At 43.8% G+C, this 23,330-nt stretch overlaps 1 protein-coding gene across 1 annotated transcript in view; it reads right to left on the reverse strand.

Annotated features, from left to right (window-relative positions):
• Positions 1–23,330, reverse strand: part of SNX30 (sorting nexin family member 30) — a 51,127-nt gene that overhangs the window by 19,637 nt on the left and 8,160 nt on the right. The window contains exons 2-3 of the mRNA XM_049796141.1: positions 9,103–9,291; positions 1,719–1,829 (exon numbers count right to left, since the gene is read on the reverse strand). Of these exons, the coding sequence (XP_049652098.1) occupies positions 1,719–1,829; positions 9,103–9,291 (300 nt within the window). The remainder of the gene's footprint in view (positions 1–1,718; positions 1,830–9,102; positions 9,292–23,330) is intronic.

Genomic DNA, 23,330 nt, shown 5'->3' on the forward strand with positions numbered 1-23,330 from the left:
TTAGTTTTGGCTCCTAAGTGTAGGCTATCATGGCTCACTGCACTGAGAAGACACATCATTTGTTACAGGAAGATTTTAGGCAGAGTCACTATACCGAGATTAGGAAGACAACCCCGTTTCGGTATTTTGTTAGGCAGGCGGCCTCCAGGGATTGCATTATCTTCAGTTACAAATACAGATACTCTTAGATTGGCTTGAAACTTCCTTTCAGAATGCACTTGAGTTACAGTGCACCTGAAACAGCCTTTAGCTTCTATTCCCCATCTACTTCTAGGCAATAAATATATAAAGCATTCAGCAATCTCCCTGCCATACCACTGCATGGAGGATGTTAACAGGAAATTCCGCAACTGCTAACCTGCGCATAGACAGATAAAAGAGGGCAGCGCATTCTTATGCTTCCAGATTGTCTAAATGAGAGACACTTAAGAGATTGCCTTGTTCTGCAGCCCGTTTCATGTCCAATATTAGAGCCACTTGTGCCAAATTTGCCATTCTGTGTGCAACGAATTCCAGGTCACAGCAAAGCAGCTTGATTCCCTGGCTATGACTCACCTTCTGCTACTAGACTATTATTTATTGCCTTGCAGCCTTCAGGCAGGACTGGCAGCCTGTTGGTACACTCAGGAATCTGTACAAGCTTAACCTCAATAGTTCCAGCTGTTCAGGGAACAGGAAGGGAGAAGAGGGTGTCTGGGCAGCTAACACGTTAATCTCATGTCTCCCCCTTACCCTGGCAAGCTCACTCTCTCTCTTCTCTCCCTACCCCTCAGTAAACATATTTGCTGCCAGTTAGTGGTGTCACATGATTCTGTGAAGTATTTCTTATCTTTGAGCTATTATTTCACTTAGAGGCAAGTCCCAGAGTAATTAAGGGCTTAAATAGCTCTCTACCCTGGAACAACCTAACTGAATAGTTCTCACATAGCCTAGTCCTTGCTGAGGGAGGGAGACCAGAGAAACTTCCCCCTCATCCCAGATGGGCAAGCTAAGGTATGCTAGCAGTGTTGCTATTTTCTGATAATTTACCTCCTACAGGCCTTTTTTAATTTCTTTGTTCAAAACAGCTGATGGTGGTGATCCCGCAGGCTTCCTACCTTTTCACATCTTCTACAGCATGAAAAACAGACTGCTGAAGATCAGTATCAACCTATTCGTATCACATAAGGTGGTTGGGCCGCCAGCTTCAGTGACAAGAAGGCGTACAGTAGTTTAGCTAACCTCTCTAGCTAAATTTCTGCCTACTGAAGGCATGCAATAACTACTAAACCAGATGCTAAGATTTGCCAGTCTCTGCTACTAAATGTTAGCACAAATAGTTCTAAAATACTGTCTTTAAAACCAGCTCAAAGGGCCATCTTGAAAACTGACTGAGACTAGGACTTGAAGTACCTGAGTAGCCTTCCATAAGCCTCAGATAATTGGAAACCTAGATATAATAATTGAACAAACAGATGAAGCATATTCCATTTATGCCATAACAAACGTAGTCACCACCCATATTGCCCTACAGGAGGCTGCCAGAGCTCGCTTCTCAGGTGTGCCAACCAAGAAAAGTCTAAGCTTCATCATCAGTCAAAAATGGGAAGCATTTCCCACTCTGCTAGAAGGGAATGAAGTACTGTATTTAAATCCAAAGAGACATATCACCAAAATAATTGCCCTTGGAAGACAGATACAGAACTGTCCTTAATAGCAGATTCTTGCTTACTACCTACGGGAATGAGATGCGTTGGCTGAGACTCTTCCAGCTTGTTTCTCAACCAGTCGAAGTCTTGGTACCGCCGGCGGACCGAATACTCTGGCAAATCAAACTCTGCTCGTGTGGTCTGGAAAAGAACAACAGGATACACTTAGTATGCATGGAGACCTCCCACTTCAGAGCTTAGCAGCAAATGCAGTACAGCCATCACTGGCAAGGGTAAGGCCAGACAAGCCTTGCATGGGGACTCCATGCCCAAAATCGTGTTTGTAGCCAGCATGACAGAAAGATCCTCTGGCCTTTCAAGCAGTGGGAAAGCCAGCAATAAGAAAAAATTACTACTTGGAGCTGATGTATTCTTAAGATTTATTCATAGTTCATTACATGTTCTGCTCAGATAAGTTTTATGGGAGGAGTCTGTGGAGAGAAAAGTACTGTGCACTGTGTAAAGCTCTTGCCAGTTACAAGTTTGCAGGGAAGACTGTGTGAAATCTTCATTCCAAGGATGAGGCTATTTTAGCCATCAAGAAGTAAAAGCAAAGATATTTAATGACTTGTTTATTCTATGATGTGCATTAACTGTGGGTGAAAAAATGTTTCACCACTGCCCCATATTCCAGAAGTGACAGGCTTCTTACACTCCTTCAAGGCTAAAAGATTAGAATATAAACCATTGCTAGGTTTGTCAAAGTACTGTTTTTCTTGATTCCCAAGAGGAAGAAACAAGTTTGTTTACATTAAGTTTGTGTATGCCTTATTAGAGATATCAGTACATTAAGGTAAATCTTTAAAGTTTTCATTCTTTAGGGCACAGAGTTAAACTTGCCATTACAAGTTTGAGACAGAAGATAGGTATGCAGAGAAACTGCTGGCAAATGTTTTATCCAGTCATCGAACAGTCCATAGCCTGGAAAGCTGACTGCGTGGGGCTGCTTGCACAGCACGTATTGCAACTGCCTAAAAGCACTAATGAAACTGTGGACCAACTAGGAGTCTCTGCTAAAGAGCCTAGTATTGCAATAGACCTGATTGAAAGATAGATGGCCTTTATCATTATGTCCCACCAAGAAGCACAGTTCAGAGAAGCCTAGAGAACTATACCTAGTTACTTGCAGCATCAAGAGCATCTTGCAATGAAGGTGATGCTGCAGCACCAGCACACTACACATCTATAGCTAGACATCAAAGCCACTGTGCTCTGGGGAATGCACCAGCTCTCCTAGCTTTGAACTGGCACGGAGTCCAGCACTAGGTTGCTTTGGCACTCCTAGCCACTACAACCACCTTCTAAATTCCAGCAGATATTTTGTATTTACCTCCAGACTGAGAGCAACTGCCGCATATGTGGAGAGCGCCAAGTAGCAGCCTTCAAATGCAATCCACCTCTTCACTTACTCTCTGGATGACTCCAACTCTTCAATTACTGCACTTTACTCCCACCAATCCCCACTGGGGAACTTGTACAAGTTCTATGCCAGAAATCTCTTTCTAGGGGGAAGCCAGCAGCCTTAACATACTATCAACAGAACAGTAGCTCTAGTACACTATAAGCAGCATGCTAACGTGGTATTGCCTATGAAATGGTTTGGTTTCTAGTAAAGGAGGCCATAGAGACAGAGAAAAGAAGAAATCAAACTCACCTCCTCCCTCCTTTGACCTGCTAGCTACAGTAAGATACACATGTTAGTCCATGGCCTAACATAATGAATGCTCACCAATGGAGCAGATGTGTTTGTAGATGAGGGACTACCAAGACCTAGATATCCACTGCAGGTTTGTGCTTTGCTCAGCCACACCTGGGAATAACACCAGCTTATTTAACATGTTAGAGTGCCACACTATAAATGAAACTTCTGAGATTTCATATGAACCATTTTCATCTGTTTTGAGTAAAAGACTTAATGGCATTGCATTAGGGGGAGCTTTTCTAAAGTGGCTGTCACTGGCCTCTTAAAAGAGATCAGACAGTAAGTGAATGAGAGTAATCAGGATGTATACACACCACAGTGTCTTATCCTGCAGCATGAGGATGAATGTAAAGTCTGCCATCTGTTAGCACTGAGAACCTTATTACCAAGTATTCTGCTAACAGTTAAGGAAAACTGTACAGGTATTATTTAGTCTAGACATAGAAAAGCAGGATAAGTCTCAGTGCACAAACTTTACATTAGTTATCATTCATCTCTAGCAAACTGCTACTGCTGCTTTTACACCACAAGCAGATTTGCAAAGTCTTCCATATATTAGGGTTTGTTCCTCAGAGGGAGGAAGATTAAAATACATCATAGCCATCAGCATTTCAGTGTTTGCTGTACAGGTTGTCAAATCTAGACAGCAAATAAGCTTTTCAAAGACTATTTGGACAGAACATAAGGGCACTTCAAGGTTTTAATGACACCTCACTAACACTGATAGAATTTGGATCTCAGATCAAACTGTTCATTAGCTCAGCACAAGTTATTTTTTCCACAAAAGGGAAGAGGGTCTTGCCACTGTCCAGGGATGGCAAGTGAAATGTCTGTGGGTTTGACACTGTTTAATTCCTCCTGCTTTCTTAGTAGGATCCATAAATCTCATCTTGTAAGCACATGTGGGAAGGAAGCCGAGAAACTTATGTGGCAGATGTCAACCTCGCAAAAATAACAGGCAAGACATTTCTAGGGATTTATTGAAGACTCCAGCACAGTGTCAGTAAGTCATCGCTGTAGTATTCTGGGCTCAATTTTACTTGCTGGAAAGCAGGCAGGTTTACAGACACTTTTACCTCTGTTGTTGGAATAATTTTGACTTGAGGCAATGTTAAGGCAATCACCAAGACCTGGTCTTGTGTAAGATTCTTGTCTTTCTTGAAAGGATTCAGCAGCCAAACTTAAAAGCTAGCCTGTGATGACTACATGAAAGTATTTTTGTACCCTAGTTCTCATCCCTTACTCGCTACACCTTATTGTGGATTCTCCTCCATGTTACTATTTAAGTTTGGGACAAAAATCTTCAACTAGAAGAGGATGGCAGAAGGGGAAAGGGAGCAAGGTTGGTGTTCTTAACAGTTCATAGTTTCAGTTGCCTCAAATAGTTTAGCCAGTTTGAAAAAAGAGATCATAGCACTTACACCTGCTCCTCTCTAGGGATCAAGCTGTTTCATGTGCTCAGGTAACCTACCCGATGCAGGTGCTGGAAGCAGAAGGAGAAGGACAGGAAAAAGAAAACAAGATCTCCACTTCAGTATTGACTGCTTTGAAAGCCTCTCCCTTCAAGCCTGCAGAGCAACTGCATGACCCTGTGGAAGCGCATGTAGCTGTTTAGGTCTCGATGGGAAAAGGCACAGAAGGCCTTGCCATCCTAGAAAGTACAACAAAAGTGAGGTTAGAAGTACACTTACTTACGTTTCCCTCAGGAGAGATGACTAACTAACATAAGGCTAAGCTTCATTTTCCCCCTCCCTCCTCAGAAAGATCTGCTTGATAAAATCCCTCTAGAGTGCACATCAGTCTATCTGAATAGCACAAAGGTGTACCATCAAGAACACCCAAGACACTTCAATCATCACAGCCAAGACCAGTTAAGTTCCAGCACACCTTTTTGGTTTCACTAGCCTCCCTGTATAAGGAAATGGCTGCTAGCAAGAAGAAAACAGGGACAGAAAGAGTCAAGAGACCCAGGTCTGAATCACTGTCCCCATTATTATGAGGATTCCCATTACATTCATCAAACGTGTTCATCCAGAAGACAGTCTGGGAAATGCTACCTAGGTCTTACTGGAAAGCTGTGAAAGCAGGGGCACAAGCAGAACCAAGTAAACTCTAAGCTTTCTTCTCAGCTTCCCTACAAGCCATTGTTTTGGACCAGATGTTTTGGACCCTTCCTCAGCCACCACCATCTGTTGACAAAGGTATCAGTAGATGAGAAGTCAGGGGCATACTGCAAGACTTCTTTTTTGCTGTTACGATGAAAGACCTTTCTAAAGAAAGAAAAAAACCCACACAACACAAAAACGAGACTGTGGTCAGGTTACACTCTTCCCTACAGTGGTGTCCAGTCACAACCACAAGCGCACTACAGCACTAGAAATTAGATTCCCCTCTTCCACTTAGTGATGCTGCTTTCCACAGCAAGGAAGTCTTCAGCAAAACTCATCCTAGGACCTATCTTTATCCAAACATTTGAGGTTCCAGTAGCATTCTTCAGTGGAGAAAGAAAAAAAAGCAGCCATCCCTGCCTCCTCATCCAGAGCCACCACAAAGACCCTTTTCAGTCCTTCACAGGTCTCAAACCCTTCTCGTGACAGCCTGCATGGGAGATGGGGGGAAGCATGGCCTTACACTGATGACAAGAGCAAGGTCTGATATAGAAATTTGACCTACAGCCTGGTGGTGCAAGCATCAACACTCATCCTCATCACTGTCTAGGGATTATTCCTGGGCAGATTTTTTGCCATGTTTAATTATTGCTTTCAGCTACAATGGCTGATTGGGCAATTAGTTTGCCATCAAAGAGGCCTTCTTTGTGTGGCAAGAATGAGTCCAACCATTAATGCTGCTAGTCTTCTGTGATGGGTTAACCCTGGCTGAACACCAGGTGCCCACCAAAGCCGTTCTATCACTCCCCCATCCTCAGCTGGATAGGGGAGAGAAAATATAACAAAAGGCTCGCAGGTCGAGATAAGGACAGGAGAGATCATTCACTATTACCGTCACGGGCAAAACAGACTCAATTTGCAAAACATACTCAATTTATTACAAATCAACCAGAGCAAGGTAATGAGAAGTAAAATGAAATCTCAGAACACCTTCCCACCACCCCTCCCTTCTTCCCGGGCACAGCTACCCTCCCGGATTTCACCACCAAGCCCCCCCAGCGGCACAAGGGGACAGGGATGGGGTTTATGGTCATCACACGTTATTTTCTGCCGCTTCACCTCCTCAGGACGAGGGCTGATCACACTCTTCCCCTGCTCCAGCGTGGGGTCCCACCCACGGGAGACAGTCCTCCACGAACTCCTCCAACGTGGGCCATTCCCACGGGCTGCAGTTCTTCACGAACTGCTCCAGCATGGGTCCTTTCCACGGTGTGCAGTCCTTCAGGAGCACACTGCTCCAGCGCGGGTCCCCCACGGGGTCACAAGTCCTGCCAGAAAACCTGCTCCGTGGGCTCCTCTCTCCACAGATCCGCGGGTCCTGCCAGGAGCCTGCTCCAGCGCGGGGTTCCCACGGGGTCACAGCCTCCTTCGGGAACCCACCTGCTCCAGCGTGGGGTCCTCCACGGGCTACAGGTGGATATCTGCTCCACCGTGGACCCCCTTGGACTGCAGGGGGACAGCCTGCCTCACCAGGGTCTTCACCACGGGCTGCAGGGGAATCTTCGCTCCCGCGCCTGGAGCATCTCCTCCCCCTCCTTCTGCACTGACCTTGGTGTCCGCAGGCTTGTTTCTCTTACATGTTCTCACTCCTCACTCCGGCGGCAGTTTCTCTCCGTCCCAACTTTTTTCCTTCTTAAAAATGTTATCACAGAGGCGTTACCACTATCACTGATTGGCTCGGCCTTGGCCGGCGGCGGGTCCGTCTCAGAGCCGGCTAATATGGGCTCGCTCTCTCTCTCGAACACAGGGGAAGCTTCCAGCAGTTTCTTACAGAAGCCACCCCTGTAACCCCCCCGCTACCAAAACCTTGCCAAACAAAACCAAATACATCTTCCAATAGTCTTTTTTAAACAATGGTAGATAGTGCTAGAGGTGCTAACCCTAGAGGTTAGCCGAAAGTTTACAAGAACAATAAATCCAAAGAGGTGAGGCTTTCATGGTGATGGATAAGAATAAATTATGCACTGTTTCATAATAGTATTGTAATGCTATGATATAGCAGATTTACGTGCTACAGTGAGATCCCAAATAAAACAAGCATTCACAGACAGGTAGGTAGATATGCAAAATCAGAAGTACAGGATGAGGGTTTTTTCTTATTTAAAAAAGGACACTGTTGGGTAATACATCTGATCTAAGTACAGTAGATATCTGACCCACTGTCAAGAGTTCTGCTTTAAGAAGGGAAGCCTTGTATGAACACAGGTTTCCAAGAAGAGGAACATTATTAGGGTGCCACTGCATAGAGGTATTTTATCTTGACAGAATAATCAGGTCTTAATTTAAGGGAGAAATAACTTTAGCCAGTTTTAGCCATGTGGGTGTGAAAAGTTATGCCTCATTTTGTGCTTTCTATTCCTTCTGATCAAGTAACAGCTGAAGATCAAGTTGCTCCAAGCAGAAAAGTTTCCCGCAATACTTCTTAGCATTTTCTAGTAGTTAAGATACAGCATTTCTTGCAAGATTAAGACACTTAGAGCAACAAAGAATGACAGGCCTATGTTAAGTGGGCAGTAGCAGGTAGCTACTATTTTAGAGAAACCACATTTTCTCCTGTGAGGCCTGAAAGTGGAACTTTGGCCTAGACATTCTGAGGAAAAAAAAAAAAAAAAAAAAAAAAATCTATGGCCTGCAAAGACTTCCTTATCTCAAAGGTAAATATTCTTTCCAGTGGATAGTGCCATCTAAGTAGGCCAGAGGAATGTTAATTTTTTTGGACAAGTGGATCAAGTATATTCCAAGTGAAGTTAGTGAATACTTTGCCTTGGGTAACTACAAGTGCCTAAAACATGTCAACATCACCTAGGAGCTGATGCTAATGAGAATAAGCTAGTTAACAGAAATTAACATTCCAGTTGTGAGTGCAGTAGACTTTTCAGATCACTTTTCCTATTAGGGTAATTAGACTGCATTAATGATTGAAGTCCAACACATGCTGAAAAAATCTCTAGCATATTTCTTTAAGTAGCCTAAGAATGCTGCTGCTTACCAAGTTTTAGTAGCAGCTGTACAGCCTTCTGTACCAACAACTGCACGGAAGCTAGTGTATAGTTGAGGATCAAGATTATGATTTACAGTAAGTTGCTGATAGAGGAAGTGTGGTAAACACTTCAAGCAACAAGCTTAAAGCATTTCAGAACATGACAGACACAAAATGTGAGATGATTAACAGTGAATCAACAACAAGGCACATTCCCCTTCAGGGGAGGTAACTCAAACCAAATGGGTGTCAGATTACTTTATATGAACAAACGTTCAAGTTAATGAAAGAAACTGGCCTTGCAAGCCTACAAACAGTTCTATTTAAGAGTCACACACAAAAATCTAAACTGACACATTAAAAGTTTTGCATATTTTCATTCACTGAAGTAGTAACAGTTCTGCTAAGAGAAGTCATAACCTTCGACACATTCACAAGGTACTGAAAGACACTAAGTTCTTGACCTTAAGATAAGAAAATACAATGCAAGGCATAGACATGCAGAATATGACCTAAAAAACTCCCCAAAGAAAAGTACTATGAATGGAGAATGTTGCTTTGTACCTTTGTTGTAACCCTATATGTGATATATGTCTCCATTGTGCACACGTGTTTTTTGGGATCATCAACAGTAACAAAGAGATCTCTAGTTTCCCCATCCAAGTCATCATCCAGCTGCAGTCTGTTGAGGAGAGATGAGGAGGAAGCTGGGCTAGAAGTGTCCACAGGTGTGCCATTGGGAAGACTGAGATCCTGTATAGGAGAGAAAAAACAAGTTTTTAATAACTGAACAGATTCATTGTAAAGCACAGTATTCTCAAAGATGCCACTGACAAGTTTCTCTGATTTATTTACAAAGGCTATTTATTTCAGCAGCTCCAAGGAGAACCCTTCTCCCTCCAAAGAGAACCCTTCCCCGGGACACCTTGGCAATCCGCTAAGGTCTGGGCTTTGAGCATTAGGTTGTTCTACTGCCCCACAAGTTAGACAGAAAGCACATTACCACCACACCTCCCCTTAGTGTGGCGCAACCTGGTTTCTATTCATGAGGAAGTGGAAGTATTGCTGAATCAACAGCTCCTGGTGAGACTGAAACAACTCTGAAAACAGAACAGCTAGGCAAATCGAGAGACCTACTTATAAGACAGGCTTCAGGCAAAATGGCAGCAGTTTAGCTGACAGGAATGCAGTTAGCCTTCTCCACTGGAGACTCCTACAGTAGAGTAAGGAGGGCAAACTTTTATCAGAGGCTTCCCATCCCATCCACTAACTTCCACATGTTGACAGCAGTCAGAGACTGATCTGCCATCACAGCACTACAGGACAATCACAGATCATATACTCCAGCACCAGTGCCTATGTACGCCCCCCTTTTGGAGTCCTAAGGCCAGTGAAAACACTTGTGTTTTGCTTGGGGAGGTCCTCATTCCCATCTTCCCAACTACAAGAGTAGCATCCAGTGCCTAGGAAGACAGAGGCTAAAAGAACCAGCAAGTGGCTATTTTAGGAAGAGATACACAAGGGTTTGGGGAAATCTGTAATTCCTTGAAACTGACTCAGCAGCAGGGGAAGAAAAAAAAAACAACCAACCCACTTTATAGCCAGCTTGGTACATTCCCACACCTTTGAGTCTCGCACTTTGACACAGATCAACTACTCCATATAGCTAGTGGTTACTTCACATAAATATCACAGCAACTTCACATGTGTTCTCTGCTCTGGTTTTGTAGCAGAGGGAGCTGACAGCATGTGACAAGTTGTACAATATTTAGGAACATCTGACAACAGTGTCAGAAAGTCCCAAAGATCCATGGCTCTACTTTTCAAAGTGAGGACTTTGGGGGTTTGTTGGTTTTTTTCTTTTAACTAGTAGTACAAGAATAGATTTATCCACAGTGTTTCCCTTGTAAGGACAAAGGTTCCTCTGGCTGCTAGACAGAGAAACCACTACAGCTAAGCAACACATTAACTAGAAGTGTTTTAGTTTTAGAATTACTGCTTAGCCCCAGCTTCACACAATCCTTAAGTGGCTAAATGAAACATATAATCTTAGCAGAGCAATCCTGTTTGGGTAAGATCCTCTTTGTCCATCAGTATTCCTTATGCAATTGTGGTTATGTTCCAGCCAGACAAGGGTAGTCCCTGTCTTCAACAGAAGTCCTCCTTTGTTCAAGGGTTCAGAATTACAGGTGAGAGCTTCAACTTAAAGCCACTTACAAAGGTCTGCATTTGCCAGTGACTAAGACCTGGTCTAAGCTCCTACCAGTCTTTGTCACAAACCCATCATGGGGGTACTTGGATTTTACAGACAGTCCTCTGCCTGTTGCATTCCTGCACAACTGTGGTAGTATTGCTCTTTACTTTGAGGATTGCCTTATGAAGTAGCAAGAATAATGCTTTAGCCTAGACATTTTTGGAAAGTGGTGACCTAAACTACTGTCTACTAAGAGAGAGGTTAGATACATTCTCCCAGATAATGCTTAGAAGTGGTTGCCAACAGATGAGAGACTTCAGATTTAACTGGCAAGTGAGAAAGAATTGGAAGTTAGGCACTCATGCTGTCTTGAGAGCAAAAGAGCAGGATGAGCATGGCACAGCTTGCCAGCTCATACAGGAGGCAGACAGCTTTGACAACACAAGCACGTGGCTCAGACTCCACATAGCAGGAGCGTGTACAACAGGAAGAAGCAACACTACAATAACTCAGCAGATAAGGAGTTCTGTTGGAGTTACACAAACAGAATAAGCATAAGACAGGATAAGATTAGCAACAGGAGATGGCTTCAGAAAATCTGCAGTTCAGTTAGACAGAAGAATTTGGCTCAGCAAAGAGCAAAGCAAACCCTGGGACACTGCAGTAGCTGTAGACAAATCTGTTCCTGTTTCCAAAAGGAAAAGACAGCTCTTCATTGCCCATGTGCAATAAGCATTAGTATAAGACAAGTTGTGCCAGAACTGCAGCCAGTCAAATTCTAAGCCTCCACTATGGAAATGAATTAACCTGAAAACAGCTTAAGCCTGGTTGCATGTGAGATCTCAAAAACTTTTAACAAAACCTTCCAAAGAGAGCTTAAAGAATGCGATGGAATCTGCTTAAAATATGAAAACTCCACATCAAGGTGTCAGAACAGCTGGAGAAAGGACCAAAATATGGAGCTTGCAGCCACTTGAATGAAGTTAGTGACTTTTCTCACCAACTCTGTTGGAAGATAACAATATCATACTAGAATGTCTTGCACTTCTTAAGCAGGGCAGAGGTTTGTGAAGGCTGGAATCCATTTCAGTCCCCTTGAGTGTGTTCTTGCAGTCATGGATCCTGTGGAATGTCTCGGGTCTTAAAATAAAGGCTGTGATAGTTTTACCTGATCTCAGCCTTGGATGAAACACCCCAGATCTAGATCAAGTAACGCTTCTAGAGCAACTCTGGTGAGCAGCAGGAGGGCTGCTAGCTGTGGTAGGGGGTAAAGGACAAAGCATGCATACTTTGAAAGTACTACTGTGCTCTACTGCCTCATCTGCGATGGCAGAACCCTCCCAGCAGTCACAGCTGGAATCATGCCCTGCTACTTAGCTAGTTTTTAGCAGTTGAAGAGCAAGTTAGAAGCTAGCTATTTGTTCTTCCTAATGGGTGGGGCCTCTTAGCTAACTGCACAAGGAACAATGCTTGTGAGTGCTGAACCTTCATTTATCAGCAGGCAGGATCAGTTTGCTGAAGTCTTATGCTATTGCTAGAAAGAGGTAGGCTTTGAAGTGTCTCAGCAGATGGCCTAGCAATCTAAGTTGTCTCAGGCTGTAATCCTTGCAGCAGAGGACCTCCTTGTCACATTAATTGGCACTGGCTTTCTTCCATGGACTTGGGGGATTTTTTGCAGTTGGGGAAGCAAGACTGTATCATCTGTTGTAGTCTGCTTTTACCACAGAAGAGCAGTATGTCCTGCAAACCCTAGCAGGAAAGGAGATCTGCAGACATCTGCATTTCTACCTGTTTGTCTAGTTATCATATCCACAAGCATTTGAAATACCGACTAGTATTAATTGTTTTACGTAACAAAGAGTCTGACTTCAGTGCCAGGGACTCATGCATCAGCTTCACCTTCAGTGCACTACGTAGCTGCTCATCCACTGTTTTAAGTGCCTATCTGCATTATCAGAGATCAGCTCAGTCCAAGTCTCAGCAGGTACCTACTGCTCACAAAGCTTTTCACAGAAAAAAACCTTTTCATCACAGTGCCTGTTACTCACAGTACAATCAGCCTGCCATCAGTCCCACAGCAAGGAGGAGAGGATGCTGCTTCTGGCAGCCAGGCAGATGGAATGGGGGACAGGTTCTGTCAAGACACTCTTCAAGTCTTAGAGAGTATCCAAAAGCAAAGGTCCTTAGCCTCTGTCCCTCACCTCCTCAGGCCAGTCTCATAGCTTTGTCACCTGCTGAAGCCGGTCAGGTGAAGGTCTAGCAAAGCCTGGATCACAACCTACAGCAGATATAGTATGACATTCAGACCTTCAGTTTCATGATCTACTGGTTAAGTACTAGGCTTTTGTGCACAGTTGTACAATCATCTACAGGCAGACTCTTCACATATTCCTGTGGAGTTTGTAGGATTCCTCAAGACACCCAAATTTATGAGTACATGAGACCAGATGACTCCAGTAGCACATGTTTTGTATCCTACAGTGCAGGGCAAGTAGGAACTAACTGCCTGTGTTGGAAATGCATGAGCCCTGCCAACTATGCAGGCTGCTATCTGGTAAGGAAGCAGTTTCACATTCTTTTACTGTATTATGCAGTCCAAGCACCTTGACTAGTTAGCCTGCCCATCTATCCAGAAGTTGAATTCATCCAAGTTTAAAATTCAGCTGAATTTTATAAACTTGAAGTCTGCATGTGAGATGCAAAATGAGTTGGGAAGTTTCCAGCTGATGTCATCTTCTCCCTCCTTCATCCTCCCAGGAGATTTTCCAAGACTCTGGATTTACAGAGCAGCTTGGATCCACATAAAGTAAAACCCCAGGGGCTTGGTATTCTGTCTTCTGGATGGCAGCCTCCCCTAATGGAATAGTACACACCAAAGAAAGCATCCAGGATTCTATCCCTGAAGACTAAAAAAAGCTCTAAAATTCTGTAGATATTGGTTATTGTCAAGTGAAGGTCATGCGGTCTTCTGCTGACTTAAGTGCAGCTAGTCAATACTGCAGCTTCTACAAATGGAATGTTAGTTTTCACCTATCCTGGCTTAGCAAGTGTACAGCTTACCCAGATAGCTCTGCTATCTGAGCAGTAGTCCATGAAGGAAGTGGAAGAGGTGGTTCAGCTAGGTCTTCCAAACACAGATAAGCTCCTCTCTGGAAAGGGTTAGCCTAAAACCACCTGATGTTGCAAGCACACGGCTCTCATTCAACAGGTATTAGATGATAGTAAGAGACATTTAGAAATGTTGCTGTTTAGACACAAGTGGTGCACTTAACCCCAAATATCCCTCCCTACCTCAGGGACCTCACAGTCAGGCCTGTACTACTACTACTACAGCCTCACTGCTTCACTTCTGAAATTTGGAGTGCTGTGCCTTTCTCCCTGTGTTTCAAGGCATTCCATTGCTTTTTGCCATCCATTTCCCAGAGAGACACGTAACCACAGACACAGTCATGTCAAGAGGACAATGATTCCACACAACAACTGCAGCTGGTTTCTGCAACAACCCTTACCTTTGTACCTTCAGTACAGAACAATAAGCCATAGCAGAATTGCTGCTGGTGACTGGAAGACTAAAATGGTTTAGACATAAGTGTTCCCAAGAACACTATAAAAGCTTGCATTAACTTGGCTTTCCCAGACCTGTTCATAGCACTACTTGTTTCATCCCAGCAAGTTTTGAAAGCAGGTATTTTTTTGTTCATAGAGTTATCTGCCACTGGCCTGTACAGGTCAGCTCTCCATAGAAAGAAAGTACATTTCCATCCTCTAGTCCATCTAGATCAGTTCATCTGTCACTGTCAGCATAGTATCCTATTAAAAGACCTCACTGAGCATTTCTGTAGTGAAGTGTCAGTCTCCATAAGACTATTATCCAATACCAGCTCCAGACAACTACCTAAGCTTCTCTTCAGGTGGAGAACAAGGGAAGAAAAGGCATTTGTTTCCCCTTTATGTATGTTCAGTTTCATTCTCTACCAGGCATCAGCATCATACTTTGTTTACTACAGGTCACCTTTGTTATCCTACACATATCTGAGGTAGATATGACGTACTGCGTGTCTCCTCCTCTTGCACTTGTCTTTGGGCAGCTACTTTAAGGCAAGAGTGACCCAAGTGGGGGATCCAGACTGGAGAGAAGGGAGAATGCTCTGGCCACCACAGGGAAGGGAGGATAAGACAGCAGTCTTGCTCTACAAGGTCGAAAAAAATCAAGCAAAACCCCCATAGTTAACAAACTCCAAAACCCCTATTTGTTCCTGGGAGGAAGTACCACATTTCTACATTGATCCACAAACAAGAAAGTGCTAAGTTGTAGTTTGACAAGAACTGTGAAAATCAACTTCTAAGGCTGGACTTACCCTCCTGGGAAAGGGTAAGTGGTTACAGGTACACCAGCTTCTGACATCCTTCTCCAATAACGGGAAGGACAGTACAGTATGTGTGGGTGTACTCACAAGGAACAAGATTATACCCTGAGAAAAGGTCAGTGTTTTCCACTACATTAATCATCTAGAATCAGACTGCAAGGTTGAGGCTATTTTGAGAGCAACAAAGACTAAGCTCAAATCAGAAGCAATTCTTCTTCCTCTTACCTGGAAATGTGTCAGCAGAGGAGGGACAGTGCTAGGTGTTGAGGACACAAGCCCAGATTTTTACTTCCTACCCCTGGATGGTATTACGCAGCAAGTCTGTGGGTCCTGCAGCATTGGGTAGAAAGCCCCTAACTCTAATGGGGCATGCATAGTATACCTGGCCCAAGCCTCACCTCTACAGTTCCTGTAGTACCACTCGTATTCTGCCCATCTCACAAAAAAGCCACTAGATAAAGACTGGATCAATTTGCTCTCATGATCTTTTTAAATAGGTGTCAGAGTACAGCATTCTGCCAAGTCATGAGTCTGATGACTTTGTTCTGGAGTTCATCACTCGAACTACTGTTTCTACTCTGTAGGTCTGAGTTGCCTGGAGTATCCCTGAAATAATAAGAATTTCACATGCAGTAGCTGACTATAATGGCATGCAGTTTGGTACCACTCAAGACGTGGGAGTATTCTTGCTTATAAAGTATCATACTTGGAATAGTGTTTCTTTGCACTTTGCCTAGACAGAGAAACACTGGAACAAGCTTCACAGAGACACTACATGATTGATACAAACACTTTCCAAGCCTTCTCATGCAGGTCATGGGATTCCCACCTCTTTCCCGAGGGTAACAGCCAAGTTTTATACGATGGACTATTTTACTTTGTGGTTTGTTTTCCCAGAAGTCATCACAGTTAAGCTAACCAGAGCAAGAATGTGGGCATAGAAGCATTTCCTGCCAACAGCATTTTCAGCAAGAGCAATAAGCCACCTCCTACCTCTGTTGCTGAAGTCTTTAGGGACTTGGTTACAATACAGCTCAGTTTTAGCCTTCCTGTGCACAGGGGTTAAGGGGGCTGTCACAAGAAGGTGTCAAGTACCACATCAGACCATCTGTTCATACAGTCTAGCTATATGTCTGTCTTCTCACAGAGTCCTTAAGAGGGTGGCCTCTTCTCCCAGTCTGGAAGGGGAACTGTGCAGTATCACACTAAAGCTAAATGTGGTTCAGGTTACACTCTAAAAAGGAGGATCGTGAGTGGCATCTCACTGATGTTTTACAGCAGTTAAGACAAATCCTTCAATATTAGTAATAAACCATGTTCCTCTGATACTTTGTGCACAGAAGGTCAAAAGGCAGATGAAATTGGTTGTTATTTGGAGCAGACATTAATTAGGCAAAATGTCAAGAGATAAGACATACATTTGTCTTATTAACACTCACCAGCATGACATGTACTTCCCAGTATCCTTTGAAAAGGAAGGAAAGTGCGAAGAGTAACTGGATGCTGGCCCCATCTTATAGCTTTAAATGCAAAGAGATATCTTAACACATCCACAGGATGAACTGTTCTCTTGGAAGAAACAGTTCCAGATGCAAGGTTAGCTTCTACATCTGTTTACAAAGCACTAGTGTCCTCACAGAAAGCCTTATCCATCTTCCTAAGCAAAAAGCCAGTCTGGCAACTGTCCAGTAAGATTAATTCAGTTATGTTTAAGCTGCAGAAAGTAGTAGAAAAGTGCTTGTGACCCAAAGGAAAGCATGGATTTTAAAATTTGGGCAGACTTAGATTTGCATCCTTTAGCAGAGCTAAAGCTTCTTTCTTCCTTCTACAGTTCTCAGTAGAAAGCAACAAACACCAACTCCACTCTGTCTTCAAAGATCTCCACAAATGGCAGAAGCTAGATGACTTCAGAAACATTTAGAAAAATGTAGGCCTTTTGAGACAAGTCTCCAGTTACTCTCCTCTAGCTCTTAAGTTCCACATCCATCTGTAAGGAGTTTCTTCCAACAATATTGTTTGTTATAAGACTTGAATTATTATCAGAAGGGTTCTACAGCTGTATGCACAGGAACATCATTACCCATTTTAACATGCTAAAGAGCACCTTGTTAATGAACAAGCTTAACACACCCAGTGTTTTGTTTAAAGCTTCATTTTTCAGAACCTGAGCTCTGACCTTCTAAATAGCAAAGCAGCAGCCAGGATTCAATTCAGACCATGAGCAGGAAAACTTGAATCCAGCATATGACTAGGAGTCATTCCCAATCCAAGCAGCCAGATTTATATCTGATTACAGATGGAACAGATTGTTAAGCTTGTCCAAACTAAACTGCTTTCTCCTAGAAACATACGGCTTTGTGTTAAAGCTCTGCAGACATACCATGCAGCAGGTTTTTTTGCCTGTTCTCACTTTAGGATTAGGTTTAGCTGCATCAGTTATCTAGGTAGCCAGTGTCACTGAAGTGCAATTTGGCTGAGATGTTTTTGAAAGCAAACAGTATTTTTTAAATGTGTGTGGCGGGCTGACCCTGGGTGGACACCAGGTGCCCACCAAAGCCATTCTATCACTCCCCTCTCCTCAGCTGGGCTGGGGGAAGAAAATATAACAAAAGGCTTGTGGGTTGAGGTAAGGACAGGAGAGATCACTCACCAGTTACTGTCACAGGCAAAACAGACTCAACTTGAGGAAAATTAACTCAATTTATTACCAATCAACCAGAGTAGGGTAATGAGAAATAAAACCAAATCTCAGAACACCTTCCCCCACCCCTCCCTCCTTCCCAGGCACAACTTCACTCCCAATTCTCTACCTATCCCCTGCAGTGGCACAGGAGGATGGGGAATAGGGTTTACGGTCAGTTCATCACACTATTTCTGCTGCTTCATCGTCCTCAGGGTCAGGGCTCATCACACTCTTCCCCTGCTCCAGCGTGGGGTCCCACCCACAGGAGACAGTTCTCCACGAACTTCTCCAACGTGGGTCCTTCCCATGGGCTGCAGTTCTTCATGAACTGCTGCTGCAGCATGGGTCCCTTGCACAGGCTGCAGTCCTTCAGGAGCACAGACTGCTCCAGCGTGGGTCCCCCACAGGGTCACAAGTCCTGCCAGAAAACCTGCTCCAGCGTGGGCTCCTCTCTCCACAGATCCGCAGGTCCTGCCAGGAGCCTGCTCCAGCATGGGCTTCCCACGGGGTCACAGCCTCCTTGGGGCACCCACCTGCTCCGGCGTGGGGTCCTCCCCGGGCTGCAGGTGGAGATCTGCTCCACCGTGGACCTGCCTGGGCTGCAGGGGGACAGCCTGCCTCACCAGGGTCTTCCCCACGGGCTGCAGGGGAATCTCTGCTCCAGCGCCTGGAGCATCTCCTCCCCTCCTTCGTCACTGACCTGCGGGTCTGCAGGGCTGTTTCTCTTACAGTTCTCACTCGTCTCTCCAGCTGCTGTTTCTGTGTGTCCCACAACTTTTTTTTCCTTCTATAATATGTTATCCCAGAGGTGCTACCACTATCTCTGATGGGCTCGGCCTTGGCTGGTGGCGGATCCATATCAGAGCTGGCTGGTATTGGCTCTGTCGGACACAGAGAAAGTTTCCAGCAGCTTCTCACAGAAGCCACCCCTGTAACCTCCCCGCTATCAAAACCTTGCCACACAAAGCCAATACAATGTGAACAGACGCAAAGGACTGGGGAGCAGCAGAGAAAAGAAACATGAAGGAAAGAAATGATAGAGGGCTGGAAACCACTGTAGTATCCTGCTGAATACTTTGTTTAAACAAGCGAGAATACACTTCCATATTGCACTATGATGTGGGTTTCCTCACGCTCACTGTTTTAGATGAGTTGCATTAGCATTTCCCCACACAAGATCAGTGGAGGTTTCATGAGAGCAAGTCAGACTGATGAGATATCACTATGCAAGTAAAGGAGGCTGAGATATGCAAAGGGGAGAACTCGTATTTTCATCTCAAACCCTGGAAGAGCTGGAGTAGTGTGCTTTTGGAGAGGCTCTCAGAGTTAGTTTATGTAGGTACATTTTAAGTGATAGCCCTCCACCATGTTTGCTGATAAACAAGACATTTTCCAACAGAAAGGCATTTGCTCCCAGAGCAGTAAAACAAATAAAGTGTGTATTTGCTGAAAAAAAAACAAACCAACAAAACAAAACAACCAAAAAGTATACAGTATGACCACTTGTCTTCCTGCTTTAAGGACAACAAGCGAGGAAAAGCAGTCATGCAGTACTTCCTCACAGTATGAAAGCTATCTACAGAGACTGATGGGGGGAAGAAACAAGGCATGATATCTACAGACTAATTAATGTATAGAAACACCCTTTATTTATATGGACCAGGCTCCTGACAGCCACTGTGGCACATACGGGTGTTTGGCACAGATTCTTTAGGTAAAGTGTAGTGATCCAGGAGCAAGCTAGCCAGCACACTGAAAGTCAGCATACAAATCCTTAAGAGGCCAAGCTGATCACTGGCAATAAACGGTATTGACTAAAATTTTCCAGGGATTTTCTTGGCAACAATCCAAAACACAGCTTCATCGTGACAGTATCCAAGATTTTCACTTACAATTGGCCTTACACTGGCATCTGAAAAGCTACAGCAAGCATGCCAGTTCTACCCAGATAAGCATGGGTTTGAGTATTGTCTGGGGTAGTCTATCACTTGCCATTCCCACATGTCAGCGCTTTCACCACTAAGCTAGTCAAAAGTAGCTGTTGCTAACACCATCTGCAGCACTGAGGGGGAAGAGGCTTCTCTGCCCTTGAGCACCACCTGCACTGCAGCATATTCCTTTCAAGGAACACATCACATCATTCAAGCTCACCAGAAAAGTGAGGCCAACTATGCAGACAGACTTTAAGATAGTTTTTTTTATACCCTAAGAGGTCCTTCAGAAGCATGCAGCAAGTTCCATTCAAGCAGGGTAAGGCAACACTTTCCCCTAAGGACAGGGCATTGAACCAGTGCTGTAACAGCTTTTCTGGTAGATGTGACAGAGAAAAGTTTCATCCCTTGCTAGTACTTTGGCTTTGAGAGGCTACCAGCTACTCTCATCAGATATGCAGCATTAGGGTGGTTTAAAAGAGCTTGTTTTTTCAGACTTAAATTCAGCTTAAGGTTAGAGCACAGACTAAGAGTAAGAATCAGGATTCAAGCATGTGCTTCAGTACTGTAAGCCATCCCATCACTAATAAAACTACAGACCACTGCAACTATTCTTTTCCAAGACAGGCAGAAAGCTTGTCATCGTCACAGTAGGGTCTGCACTCCTTAACCTAAGGGTATCATCTAGAAGCAAGTAAAGCCAGTTGCTATTTACATTTTGTTCATTTTCCTGGAGAGTAGAGTACAACACATTTTTGCAATGTCTTTGCTCCCACACGCTGATGTAGTTCTCTTCAACCTAAGACACATAAAACCACATATATGGGTCCAGGAGAAGCCCATCTTTAGGAGTTAGAGACACCACCACTTTCACTTCGAGAGTAACTTCTCACCTACTGCTTATTGCTTCATAGAGGAAGCAGTGTACAAGCTCTGAACATGGCTGTAAGACAGTGATGTTCTCCAAAGGAATTTATGCTTTGAGGACCACTCTAAATAAAGCTCTTGGTTGAGCTCTTTCCTTGCCCGTTGTATGAATTTTGGATTATTGCCTTTATTTTCAGAACAATTTCAGCTAGTTCCACTAACCATGTCACCTACATGCTTATTCAGACAGATATTTCATGATTTCTGTGAAATATCTGGTTGAGAATCAACAGTTTTGGCATTATAGTATCACCTACAGCCGAAGGCAATACCTCTTTCTGTACTCCACCCCTCCCAATTTAGAAAATAAAACATGTCCCATAAATTCATCTGTCAGTAATCCATTTAAGTTGGACTGGCATTGGGAATGCTAACTCATTAAAAGAGTTGCAGCTCACTGGATTTGTTTTCCATCTTCAACTGGTCATTACAGTATTGCTAGTAGCTACTTTACTGTCAGTTATTTGCCCGTAGTAACTGGAAGAAAAACGGGTTCCCCACAGTTTTTCAAGAACTAACTAAGAGTAAATTCTTACCAAGAGTAAATTCACTCAGCTTCTACCTCAGGGTTGCAGCTGCCACCACCTCCAAGGTGGAGTTCAGAGCTTTCAGCCCCATGTCATCCTAGTGATGGGAGTAGTTTTCCCCAGCCACAAGAGCCTGGCATCTCAGCTGCACTACAGTCCAGGCTCAGGCAGTCAAGTCAGCCACAGCTTAAAAAGTCAGGACAGCTCAGCATTTAAGATCTTGCTTAAGGTCAGCAGAGACCAAGCCTCAGTGAAGTTACTTCTGAGATATACTCAAGATCAAATGCCATTATTAATTGGTATATTGTCTTCTGTAGACTGAAAGCACGTGCAAGTTACAATCTCAAAGATGCAGTTTAGGTGTTGCAAGTAGATTTTCATGTAGCAGTTCTGAGTTAAGTCTCACTGTACCGTAAGAGCTCCTGCCTTGTCTCCTGACCTACTTTACAGAAACCAGCCTCTCCACTCAGATAAGGAAGAGAATGGCTAGTGCGACAGCCAGACAATCTGTTTGAAATACCATAAGAGTAATCCAAGATGCTAGAAGACACTAGGACACCAGTTTGCAGGTTAACAAGGAACTCACATCTCCCAGAACACAGTGTGTCAATAGGAAAGCCTCTTTATCCTCCTGCCCCTCCCGTCATTAATTACAAGGACATGCTGCCTGAGGCTTATCACAAACCCCTGAGGCACTGATAGGAGAGTGATGTGCCCACACAGCTGTAAAAAGAGAGCTTCTTAATCAGTCTGCTTATCCCCTTCTCCCCATGAAGGAGCTCTGAGAGCATCCAGCAACTTGGGTAGGTTTGAGGGATTCCAGCACAGGCAGCCCAGAGGATTCTTTCCAACCACCAAGCATAACTTTTTCCACCATGGCTGACAAGTTATTGCCAAGACTCACCCTTTTGAAAACCAGCTGAAGAACCAAGTTCCTCTGTGTACATTTTAAATATCTGTTTTCAATACTCTGCCTCATTAAGTATGAAGCAATCCTGTTGAAAAGATTATGAAAGCTGTGCAACACCGAATCCAACTTCAAAGTATACCCCTCCCTCCATTAAGTTGAAATAAGAACTACAGAGTAATAATTCTGTTATATAGTAAAAGCTATGTTCAGTTTTACCAGATGTAAAGATTTAAAAAGTAACAGTACTAAGACAGTTATGTTGATGCGTTTGTCCCAAGTGTTAGCTATCCTTCATCTTGTTCAGAAGAGATGGGGATTATCAATTCCAGAAAAACTCACTGTACCAGGAAGTTGTGGATCATAAAGAGACCACCAAGTACTGTTTTACCACAGTACTAGAGCAGCTACACTGTAAGATATCATTAAAGCAGCCTTACCAATAAAATCCTATTTCTACAAATGAAGGCAACTGTAAGCAAGCACACCAATGCATGGTTATATGTGCTTCTACACCATCAAACCCCAGAGTAAAAGCAAAAAAGGAGACAAGCACTCTGTCTTTTCAGTAAAATACTATGGCATTAATCTATCCTATCATGAGTTTGAGAGGTTAAATACTAGAGACAGCAGTTCTAGTTACCACCGTTATGAAAGATGGGAAACTGCATTTAGCCAGCAGCTTGGCTTTGGGTAGAGCACTGATGGCAAGCTGAAAGCCATGCTAGGTTTAAGTCAGTTCTTTTAACTAGGAGACTAGAAAAGAGCTACGTGATGCATGCATGTTCACACATGCACACAGTGCAATAGAAAAGAAAGCAGTTCCTTTGAACAAGACAACGACTAAGCTCAGCCTTTGAGAGCTGATGGCCCACTTATGAAGCATGTGGCAGACAACGACTTGTACCTAAAAGCTTCCTGGCCTAAGAACCATATGGTTCAGTGATTTAACACACATCTGCTATGCAATATAACCTCCCCATTCAGTGCAGAGACTGGGGGAAGAGAACTACAGACTTCCCAAAAGCCAGGAGAACAGCTTCACAAATAGGTGAATTCTGAAACAGTTAGGAGACAGTTCAACCAAACTAGCAATCCTACTGTCCTAGGTGGAAAACAACATTTCTGTGTTCTTCAAGCACTTCTTCTGCAGACAAGGACAGGGATTTCCTGGAAGAAGCCTCATGTTCACAGGTCCCTGAGGGTAACTTGAATCACAATGGTATTTGCTAGAGGGACAACACAGCAGAGGTGCC

Source organism: Accipiter gentilis, chromosome Z (assembly GCF_929443795.1).
Source record: "Accipiter gentilis chromosome Z, bAccGen1.1, whole genome shotgun sequence".
NCBI classification, from domain to species: Eukaryota; Metazoa; Chordata; class Aves; order Accipitriformes; family Accipitridae; genus Astur; species Astur gentilis.